The sequence below is a fragment of the Gavialis gangeticus genome, unplaced genomic scaffold (assembly GCF_001723915.1).
Source record: "Gavialis gangeticus isolate Ggan-Ray unplaced genomic scaffold, GavGan_comp1, whole genome shotgun sequence".
Classification (NCBI taxonomy): domain Eukaryota; kingdom Metazoa; phylum Chordata; order Crocodylia; family Gavialidae; genus Gavialis; species Gavialis gangeticus.
This window is the reverse complement of record NW_017729032.1, coordinates 35058094-35070270: the sequence shown is the minus strand read 5'-3', so window position 1 is coordinate 35070270 and position 12177 is coordinate 35058094. Positions and strand designations below refer to the sequence as shown.

The window sequence follows — 12177 nt, the reverse complement described above, 5'->3', positions numbered from 1 at the left end:
TCTAACCCCACAGACACCTGTATTTATGTTGGCTGGCATTCACAACGCTGCGTAAGTGCTAATGCCATTCCACAGCTAGAGGCACCTACCTACCCCAAGCCAAAAGCTCTCAAGGCCCATAAAGTGGAAGTCTCAAAAATAAGCAGCTGAACACCTGCCTCCTGAGTGGGACCCAATCTTGTACTCCTGCTCTGAGAATGCCATCAGACCCTACAGAGGAGCACAGATGCATACCAAGAGGTAAAGCACCTGCAAAAGAGATGGCCAAATGCAGAAGGAAGTGCATGCGGGTACCATGGTGATCAGGAGAACCACATAGTTTGATGGACCTAGGTTAAAATTTTTACTCCGAAATTAACTACCATGTAAAGGCTGCATGCATGAATGCCTCTCCATTAAAAAGCATCTACCTGGGGATGCTACTGAGTATACTTGAGAAACATGCAATTCTTCTGTGTTCTTCCAAACCCTGCTTAAAATACCAAAATTAACAGCATTAAACTATTAGGCTCCCTCACACCGCTGTTTTAGATCAAAAGATAAGCAGTCATACAGTCAAAGCGTGTCCAAAAATGTTTTAAAAGGATTTCTGTCAGTGTTCCACCTCCACAAGGCCTGCTCAAGAACAGAGCCCTTCTCCCCTGAAAAACAAAATGAAGCCAAGTCTGGAAGAAGAGGGAGGGGCTGGCTGTGAGATCATTCTGTTACAAATGAAAAAGGAATTAAAAAATGCTTAAAATTGGCCAAAATAAGATTCTGGCTGAAGTTACCTGTTGATGAAAATAAGGATAAAGCTAATGCCCTGCAGTCCAGAACACAGAAGTCAGAATCTCTGACCTGAAAGATCACCATGTTGTAGAGGCGAGAGAACCACCTCCAATGAAAAAGAAAGTGCAACTCCTTTCTAGATCTTCAGCCCCCTCAGAAATAGGAGCTGGAGGGCTAATCTGTGCTTTTTGGGGTTCAAGGAAGGGGTTGAGGAAAAGAAAAGAACTGTGTAAAATGTATACAGCAAATCATACAGATTTAACTGAAATGTTTTCCTCATCCAGCCCCCCAGAAGCAGGTACACCAGGTTGTAAGGCTACAACCTTCAGAAAGTGCCATCATAGCAATTTTTTTCAAATACCAACAAAAAGAAATTAAGAGAAGCCAGAAAATTAAAAACAAAAGTTATGAGAAGAGAAAATACTACGATTTTTTGACTGAAGGTGTAGGAACACTTAAAAAGGAGAGTGGAAACTTCCCAGAGAGAACCTGACTACGCCAGAGGCTTTTACGTCCATTTCAGGAGTTCTCAAACTTCATAGTTAGCCTCACTTAGCTGTGAAAAAAATTGCACCTCCAATGCAACAAATTGAAAATAGTAGGCCTGTATTCTCCAAAAATGAATAAAAAAAGTTGATGGGATTTGATTAATAAAAGATTAGTTTGAGTTTCAAAAGTATTCATTTTAAGGTCAAGGGCAAGGACAGTATAAACAGAAGCAGTTAAATTAAAGTTTCACTTAACCTATCATTGTTTGGTATCATTTTTCCTTAAATGTTTAACTCTGTATGAAATCCATCAGTCCTACTTTAGCAATGGGGGGTGTTTGTTTCCTCACTTCACAAAGTAGCGCAATGCACGGTTGCAACGTAGAAAGGAAGAGACACAAGTCATCTTTGACAGAAAGCTGGGACCTACACTTTGTTTTGACTGCAGTTAATGCCGAAAAGCCTGACTCGCATAGGTAGATGGAAGAAAAAGGAACGAGGACTTTAAGAGTGTTAACTCAGGAAACTCAGATCTTATTGATAACCAGCTGGCATTTGTAAAAAAATAAATAAATAAAATTGTGCTACAGTTCCTGGTCGCTTGACAAGTTGATAAGGCTTTCCTCTTCTTTTGGGGACAGCACATCTGTGGGGATTGACTTAAAGGGGAGTGGGTTCCTGATCCACTATTTACATTTGGTTTAGCCCACTTCAAGAAAGTATTCACAAACGGCTCTTGCAGACTCCCTTAGTGATGAACAACTATGTCCTGGATACTGTCAACTGATGTATCACCGCACTGTTGCACAATGTCCTCCAGTGCTGCATATATGCAAACAGATGCCCACTGCACATGTGAAGACCACAGTTCAAGTTTATTAACTAACCCTGCTATCCAATCAATAGCAACAAACACATTTTGCATCTTCTCCCTGAAGTGACACATTCAGAGAATTCAGTCGCTTGAATATGTCAGCCAGATGACAACAAAGATACCTAACAAGTGTCACTAAAATACTGTAGAAGTGGGGAGTTACCACGAACAAGAAAAATACAGACTTCATCACGTAGTTCACATACTTTTGTCAGTACCTTGCACAAGTCCTTGGACAGCCAATGGACTTCTGCATGTAGCAACAACTGTGTGTGAAGCTTGCCCCCATCTCTTTGCATAAAATGCCAAAAACGCTGGAATTAACTGGGCATGACTTTATAAAGGTTACAGTTTTTACTGCAACTGAAAATACACTGCTGAGCTCCTCTGGCATCTTCTTAGCAGCCAGTGCCTGTCTGTTGATCATACAATGATTCCAGGTTGCTGTGGGGGCCACTTCTTGTCACAAGCCTGCTATGCTGTCCTGTCATAGACTGTGCTCCATCGCTGCAAATTCCAAAACAACATCCCCAATCAAGGTTTGTGTCTTGGACAAAAGTATTTAACAGTTTAAAAAACTGTTCACCAGTTGCTCATGGGGAGAGACTTCACCAGTTGCTTGTGTGCAGCAAAACTAATTCTTCCTTTAATTCTATTTCTGTAGCAAAACAAATATACACCAGTACCTGTGCAGCATTTGATACAACAGTAGACTCATCTATCTGAATGGAATAATACGGGCTCTGATGAACACTTGCTAAGAGCTTTTTTTTTTTTTTTTTAAACAGCAGTGGCCATTTCCACAATACTGCATAAAACTGTCATTTGAAAGTGGGATCACATCTAGCTGCAACGCTATCATCACTGAGCACATATCCTTTGCAGTTGGAAGTAGTAGTTTCTCACCTACGCTGTGAGCCTTGCCTGCTTTGGCAATGCGCAAAGCCACACAGTAAGAAGCCTCAGTAGCCTTCATGTCAACAGTGCTATACACTTTAACAATTTTTTTGTCCTGTTAACTCATTGAGCTTTCTCTGGAAAAAAATCTATGGGTTTAGATATTACGGTAGGGTGTCTTGTTTCAAGATGCCAGCATAGCTTGCAGGGCCACATACTGTCATTTGCCAGTACAATGGCACATACAACACACTGAGGCCTCAGTGCATTGCTGGACCTGCTCCATGTGAAACCAAGATTTAAATAAATTTCATCATATTTTCAACCTTTACATTTTGCTGCAATGTCTGCTGCTGTACTCTTAGGCCTGGGTTGTACGCTTTTCTCTTTGTTACAAAACAATCCATTTCTCATTTAAGCTGTTTCTCACTAAGCATGTTGCTGAGGTTTGTAAGTTTACTTACGAAAAACAATGTAACATAGATCTGATGTCACAGTTGCTAAGCAACATAAGTAAATACAAGCTTTTTGTGTTATTTTATTTTTTTAGTTATTTTTAAATGTATTATATTTTAAATATATAACTTTTTTTCCCAACTTATCCAACCTCTCCTTAAAAAAAAAAAATGACTCATGGCTCACTTGACATGATGCCGCACCTCCCCAGGAAGGCCCACTTCATAGTTTGAGAATCACTGCTTTGTTTGGTACCCTGCAAGACTGACTCCTATTTCAAGGAAGATGTAGGTTTTTCAGTGATAAAAACAAGACCTAGAGGCTTTTGTAAGAAAACATCCAGAACTTTTATTCCTACCCAAGAGTCTGAAAGACAACAGAAACCCCACCGTCATTAAAACTGAAATAGAGGTTGAAAGTAAACTTGAAGAAATGGGTGTGGAATGATATAAATCATATGTGTAGGTAAAATCCTGGCTGTTAAAGGAAAAAAAAAAATATCAACCAAGCCTTATAGTGAAAACTGCAAGGACAGGGGGGCAGGAAAGCAAAGGTAAAGGCGCTACCCAGAATTAAATGCATCTCAGGCTGTTGTCTGTGGGATCCAATGTTAAACCTAGAATATGACAAATCTACATAAAAAGTCACTTGGGTATGGTGGGAAATATTTTGCATATTATGGCTAAAATCAGGGGGAGGTACAGAGATGGATAGAAAATAAGAAAAGTATTTCTTGTATGATAAGTTTAATGGAATACAACAGAGCTACTCAGCCCCTGGCCTGTGGGCCAGATATGGCCCCTGACAGTGTCATCCGGCCCACATATTTGTGGGGAGCCCCGCTGGCCATGCACACAGGACAGCATGGGACAATCCCAGTGTGTGGGGCTGGGCAGGGATGGCCCCAGGGCATGATTCAGCCCGTGGACCAACCCCATACCATTCATCTGGCTCATGGGGTCAAAACCTTGAGCCCCCCTGGAATACACTGTGGTGACAATCCTTCTTAAATACTCTGATAAAGGAATAGATATCTTCGTCACAAAACACCCTAACAAGTGACAACAGTGGCATGGAGTAAAAAAGGCAGCAATGGTGAAAAATAAAGGATTATATACGAAAATAATACTATGGCTAGACTAACAGCTCTCTCTCTATATTAAAAAGGCATGAATACTCCTCAAATAAAAAGAATACCAAATTGGCCAAGAGATCAAGATGTAGATATATGCATTATACAAGACGCACCTTTTAGAAAATATATTAATAATAGTTTTAAAGCAAAATGGATTGATAACTATTTCTTTTCCTTGTGCTCCAACAGAGGAGTAATGGTTGCAATTAACAAAGAGTAGCAGTTAAAGAAGAGGAAGTTTACCAAGACAAACGAGGCAGATTTCTCATGGTTAGATGTCTGATGGAAGAATACATAGTCAGTCTTGTAACTATTTAAGCTCCTAATGCAAATGTACTAAAATTTGTAGAGGTTATATTTTTCAAAGTCATGAAAGATACTAAAGGAACTTTAATGATAACTGAGGGGTTAAATTATGTGTTAGCACCACTGGATAGATCTATAAGTTATATACAGAGAATGGAACAATAAAAAAATTCCTAGATTAAAATGAATTTAAAGATATTTGGAGAATTCTTAACGCTATAGAAAGAGAGTACACACCTTTTTCTCATTCTCCCACACTTCTTACTTAAGAACTGATTATAGTCTCACTGACAGACCTTCAAATCAATAAATTCACTAACTGTGCCACCAGTATTTTCATAGTGGGAGAAAAAAGGGAAAAACAAAAAACTCTACCTAAACCAGAGGTTCTTAACCTTTTTAGACTTGAAGCACCCCTTGGAAAACGCTAGCTTCTAGTTTACCCTTTTTTTCTTTTTTACTATGAAACAGTAATAACAGCAGTTTTTCTGTTGAAAAGAACTCAGAAAGACCACAACAGATCAGAATGTTCTCACACTACGATCCCCTATTCGATATCTCTGGGTTTATCTTGCGAATCATGTTTGCGCGCCTAACAGAACCAACATTACATGGCACCGTGAGGCACCCTGGAAAGGGAGGATCTCAAGGCACGCCAGGGTGATAAATCACTTTGGTTGAGAATCACTGACTTCAGCCAATGGCCTTGCTTACATTCTAACAATAAGAAGTGGTCTGCAACGAAGGTCTCGAAATGGAAGGAGGTGTTTATGTCTGGCCAGGCACACCAGGTCTAAAACTTGGGAAACTAAGCCACTCTCCTTTCCTCTGCATTTCACTCTTGGCTTCCTTAGGTATCTTTCCACTCAGATCTGCTGGTTCTTCTGATCCCTTCCTTAGGTATTTAATTCTCCCCATGACCCATAAAGAGAACTTGGGCTCAGGATTCCAGTAAGTAGTTGGGAACTAAACTAGTGAGTGGAATGATGCTTAAATACCTCGGAGAATCCAGGCCTGACAGCTAGAGAGTCTTCAAATGGGAGAATAAAAATTATTGCAATACCTTAAGTTTCGACTGAACCATTTTTTAATATACACACATGAATAGAGACACATCAAAACATCCGAGAATAATACCTGGTAGGGCTAATTTATTATTTTTGTGCATCTCTTTGAAGGCCTGGTTCAAGTCTTCCGATACTTTAATATCCTGGAACATCCTAGCCAATTTGTTTACATAGTCCGCTGGCATACCCACTTCCTGTATAAACAGATAACAAATTAAACCGAGTAACAGCACAACTTGGAAACCAAAAGACTACACACATCAGTCTTTAGGCACACGGAGGCAGAGCAGTTAAAGCTCCTGATATGCCAGTTTTAGCTTTCCTCCAAACTCATACCGAAAGCTTCCCTTACCATACTCAGCTGTAAATGGGGGTCAGTAGGCTGGGGAAATCAGATGGGCACATGTAATGATAGCAACATAATTCTTTATTGTGCTATTGACTAGCAAGCTTTTACTATATTAGTCCCAATGGGCTGTTGTACTTGGGTTGACTTTTGACCCCCTTTTTTTTTCCCTCTCCAAACATCTACCTTTGGAATAGCCATTTGTTTTAAAACTGCTTTACTAAAATACACAGATTATAGCACTTTGTAATAGCAAGTTACAACGTTATGACAAAGTAACTTTTTGGATGCACACACACTTTGGACGTAATAATTTAGATATTATAATAGCCAATTATTATATTTGCATAATATACTATTTCCTCTTATCTCAATACTTTTCAGGTTTAGAACTGATTATCTGGTTTCTCCCTCCTCTCCTCCCTCGTCATTTAGTTCTCTGGATAATTAAATAGCTGTAGGCCTAGATCGTCAAGTATGTTAGGTGTGCACCGTGTGTAAAGCCATCATGTATTTGCACAAAGTGTCTCTAACTTGCTTAGGCATGTAGGCATCCATGACGTTTGGGAGCACTCTCCCAGAAATTGTTTGCTGATTTTTGTTCTTCTAAACTTAAGTTCTTGTATTTTGGATCCCTTCAGTCTTCCAATATTGCACATGCATTCAAGGGTCAACATAAAGAGAAATTCAACTGTTAACACTGCAGAAGTGCACATGATGCACACCTTGAAGATCTAGGCCTACAGCTATTTAATTCTGCAGAGATTGAGAGGAGGAAGGAACTAATCCATTCTAAACCTGGAAAGTATCAAGATAAGAGGAGACAAAGATTCATAATTGGACTGTGATTTAAGGTAGAAACTTGTGTAAATAAGAAGAATGTTTACATTCATAAATACAAACTAAAATTATGAGCACCAAGAGCTAAGAATCAAGGTACAGACACTTACTCTCAACCATTCCACCATGTTCTCTTCAATTTCGCTATCAGCCGATATATCCAATATTAGACGTCTTGTTAAGTGAGCTTTGTGGTATCGCATAAAAACATCTTTATTCTGTACATATTTAAGTACCAAAAGCTGTTAAAAAAGTAAGAGATTTTAATATATTTTCCATACCAAGTCAAACCACTTTCCTTCAACACTGGTTTTATATCAATGTCAAATGAAACCAGCACAAAGGAACTCCTGATTTTCTTCAAAAGGAGTACTGCTGGAGATAGTCACTAGCTATGGAACTACTGCAATTGCTGATGAACAAGCTGCCCCATGGAACATCTCGTGTCATGGTTCTATTTTCTTGATAGGTATGTATTTCATTACGTATAGTCTGATCTACACAGTAAGCTTTGCTGATAGACCTCTGGTGACCGTGCCCACACTTACAGCTCTTCTCTGACTGCAGGACTCTGACAAAGGAAAGCAAAACCTGAGGTGACAGGCAGTTTCTGCCACCACAGAGAACTACAAGTGAAGGCAGAAGTGCCTGGGATCTCTGCCTGAAGCCATTGTTCCTGGTGCCTTCCAGGGTACAGTGTACCTGCTGCACAGCGCTAACAAAAGTTGGCAGGGGATGCATAGCTTCCCTGCAGCAGCAGCTATTTGGTCACAAAAGGCCTGTCCTGTAGCCAAGACCTATAACATTTATTACAGTATACAAATATATTAATTGCAAACCTGCATATTAAATCAACATTACTAACATGTGACACTATTTGGACCCATGAAAGCTCGACAATGCATATTCTATGACCATTCCAAGTTAAGCAACAATTATTACTACAACAGTTATCCACTTCATAGGCAGTTCCTTCAAAATCTCATCTTCAAAAATACTGTTACAGTAGATGCAGGTCAGTTGATACCAAAACGGTTTCTTAGGTAAGAGACAGTGAACATGGACATACCACTTCTTTAAGCTTTGCTTCAATTTCTTCAGAGGTTAGTTTTTTGCTTAGTGGTGTTTTTCTTAGCAACATATCACAGTAATTAGCAAGCAGCTCAGGACATTTGGACTCAGGCTGTGTTTTCAATCCAACCCTAAATGCAATATGAAGTGAAAAAGCTTTGTAAAAAAAATAGTTATGTCAGAGTCACCATACCAGTGACAAGCAGATTCCTGAGGAAAGTACCTTTATCTGGTAAATCTGTTCATATGTCAGTTAAACCATTGCAAAACAGATTAATTCTATCTTATTCCTCCCATTCATTCCAATTACAGAAGGCAACCAACTATTCTCAGACACCTCCATCGTGGGTCACTCCAACTATTTTTTTGTTTGTAAATTTCAGAATTGTCCAAGATTTATTTCAAACAATAATTTTCATAAGCAGGTTTCACAGGACAGAGCAAGTTCCAAAACAACATAGAGAATTCAGGTGTCTGGCCACCAGTGCAGGCCAGTGGACTGAACAAAGCATTTCATGGAAGTAAAAGCAATATTGAGAGCAAGATTAATCCTTGAAAGGTGGTCTAGAAATAACAGGCTTGAAAACATAGGGATAAACCAAAAAATCAGCAGAGGGTATACTATTAAAACAGGTATACAAAAGGTATACAAAGCACATAAGGTGGCAGCTTTACAGAACTCTTTAGAAAACTCATCCTTTTTGGCTCATAAAACAGCTTGTAGGCAAGGGCTACTTTTTATTTTTTTAAGGCCTTAGAAACAGGAAGAGAAAAGCCTTTGGCTATGGTAATTCTAGAAACCTTGGATTTGCAATAGTATCAAAGATTTTCCGACCAGTACAAATCACAAAAAACAGGAAGTTTTAGGATTCTGGGAGCATCCAAACAGCTATCAGAAGTAACATTATCTTGCCTGGTTTGTGACCAAGGCAAGGCACCTGAAGATGATAACCTAGCGTTAGGTGAAGCAGAGACCAACAGGTAGAACACTGAGAGGAGTTCATGGAATAAATAAAATGGAAAGATTGTGAACAAGGAGGGGAAGACACAACTATCACCTTTTCTACAATTCAAAAAACAAAACGAACAAAATGGAAGTCTTTGAGCTAGGATCATCATTAGCCCTTCAAATGGTAGGGAATGGGTGGATAGAAAATTTAACGTAGGGGGAAAAGGCTGTTTTTAATTCCACGAAAGGCCCACGAACTTGTTGGTTGGAAACTGCTAGGAAACTGGAATATTAATAGGAACTTAAAGGAATCCTTTTCCACAGTGCCTTAGCATACACACAGAGCACTAAACAGGGCAAAAACAGAGATCCATGCCTTTGTTAAGGGAATCCATCAGTAATACAAACTGCACTGTGATCTTCACTTCCCCACCTTCTCTTTCTTTTCTAACTTGGACTTTCTTGGGGGAAAAAAATTAACACCATGCATTACATACTAGTCAATAGCTGTATTTTTAGAATTCTATTGGCATTATCTTCTGCCTCTAAATATTCAATTTTTTAAAAAAGTGAAGATAAATCACTCAACCTCAAAGTTCAAGGCCAGAGTCAATCAACTGAATGCTGCAAATAAGCGGTGTTCACATGAACCACTAAAAATCATCTGCCACAAGAAAAGGCCAAGCTGAACACCTGAGAAAGTTGTCATTCAGTGGCTAACTATGTTTCCATGTTACAAATGAGAACCAACAAAAAAATACAGCACCTAGCCACAATAACTTGAATACAGATATACCAGTATAGCCATCAAACACTTTATTATAGATTAGCCCTGGGGTGTCATACTAATCTGGTCCCATGGGTTGGATAAGCATCTCTTGGACAGTCTGTGGGCTGGGCTGGACTGGGACTAACTACCTGTGCAGCACCAGGGAGTTGTTCCAGAGCACTACATGCAGCCAGAGTCCTGCACCCTCTGTGTTGTGTGCAGCACTGGGTCCACTCCTACACGCCACATACAGCACACACCCTGTACCAGCTTCAGGAGCCACATGCACAGCAAGCCCTGGGGCCAGTACATTCTTCACACACTGAATGGGGCTGGACTGGACACATGAACTATGCATGCCACAAGGGGCCAATACAGTGGATCTGCTTCATGCAGTGGCCAGCTGGACCAGCCCTGCATGCTGGCTCCAGCATGCCCCAATCTAGATCAGTCCTGGAGCCAGAGTACAAAGCCAGTCCAGCAAGACACTGCACGCAGCATGCACCCAGTAACAGTCCCCAGGCAACATGTAGGGCGTGCAGCCGACCCAGCCCAAGTTGTGTGCAGCACGTGCTGGCCTAGGAGCTCACTGCACACGTCCATGCAGAGGGCATGTGCTGCCTGTGGTGTGTGGGCTGTACCTGGCACTGCAAAGGCTGCATGCAGCGCCCCATACTGGCCCCCACTGCTGCCTACAGCACGCATGGCACCAAGTTCAGCCCACACTGCATGCAAGGTCCAGGAACAGCACATGGCGTCGATTTAGCAACCCACGGCCTGGATACCTCTAGATTAGCTGAAGTGGTCACAGAATTCAGATCTAGTTCGCCATAAAGTACCAGTGATTTGTATATACCAGGTTACTGCTCCATAGAAAAGAATGCACTCTGCACCAAACCTTTTGGTTGCAGAATTTGATCTTTCCAAATAAGACTCCTTGAAAAAATCTCCAATTTGTCCAGTTGTGCTATTCTAAGGTTTGAAAACTTTATTCCCAAACGTCACTTTGGACACAGGTATTCTCTTTCTGCCTTTGAAATTTCTACCTGAAGAACAGACAGTATTTCTGACTGACACCAAGTCATTTTAGACTTAATTTTATGATTTCTCTGAGACTAGTTCCCTCCAACAAGGAGCAGCTTGAAACCACTCTCTGGATGTTGAAAATTCAGTCCGCTCATAAGGCATATAAAAACTCCTGTGATTAAGAACTATAATTTATTCCTCCTGTCTTCTTTCATCTTCACTTCCTCTTTTCATCATTTTTGACTGAAAATAACAAATGTATAGCACGTAAAAGAAAAAATCCACATACTTACTGTTCAGAAACTCTGACAACTTAGCTTTCCTTTATGCCCAACCCAGTGACAGAGAATAAAAAACAGTAACTACTACTTTTACTTCTATAAATTAACTTAGTGGAATGAAACTGCTTGGCATTAATGGGCTTCTCCCAGTAAACAACTTTGTTCAGCATATATAACCTTCCTTCCAAGCTTTTAAACAAAATCTGTGCACCAAGCTCCCATCTGCCTACTTTTTTTTTTTTTTTCCCACTCCTTTCCACAATGCTTTCAATGCAAGAATCCCAAAGAACTTCTAAATGAGATATGATGCGTTACCAGGGGTATGCTTAAAATAAATAAATACAAATCTGAAAATGTCCTAAAACATTAAATATTTCAATATTTAAGGTGCCCAATGCACATTAATATTTAAACAGCTTACCCTTTCTGCTTCAATGGCAATTCAAGTTTAAATATTGTAGCATCATTGACAACTGCCTTATATGCCTAAAAAACAAACAAACAGGCACTAATTTCAACTTCTCTTCATAACATAAGAAACAAGATACAAATAATTTAATACATTATAAAGACAGTGTATATTAGAGCCATGCAAAGCTTTGGTAGCCAGTTCAATTCCAAGGAGATTCGGCAACCAAATCTGTGAATCCAAATGGAATCAGGATACCAATTAAAAGCTCTGAATTGAATTGGAAGCCTCCGAATAGATTTGGAAAAGATTCGGCCATAGACTAAACAGGCAGCAGGTCCTCACCACGCTGGACACAGCTGCCTTCAGCTGATAAGTCTGTTGGGGTGGGCAGAGGGAGGGACTGGGGCTGGGAGAAGCCTCCCAGCTGGGATGGGGGGGCCACAGGACACAGCAGGGGCTATACCCTGATTCTGCTTGTCCAGCTGGGGAGGG

The 12177-nt window shown here is 40.2% G+C and overlaps 1 protein-coding gene across 1 annotated transcript in view; it reads right to left on the bottom strand.

The window, feature by feature from the left end:
- Positions 1-12177, bottom strand: part of CUL5 (cullin 5) — an 87977-nt gene that overhangs the window by 19691 nt on the left and 56109 nt on the right. Inside the window, exons 11-14 of the mRNA XM_019524651.1 lie at positions 11695-11759; positions 8247-8379; positions 7288-7419; positions 6062-6185 (exon numbers count right to left, since the gene is read on the bottom strand). Coding sequence (XP_019380196.1) covers positions 6062-6185; positions 7288-7419; positions 8247-8379; positions 11695-11759 — 454 coding nt within the window. The remainder of the gene's footprint in view (positions 1-6061; positions 6186-7287; positions 7420-8246; positions 8380-11694; positions 11760-12177) is intronic.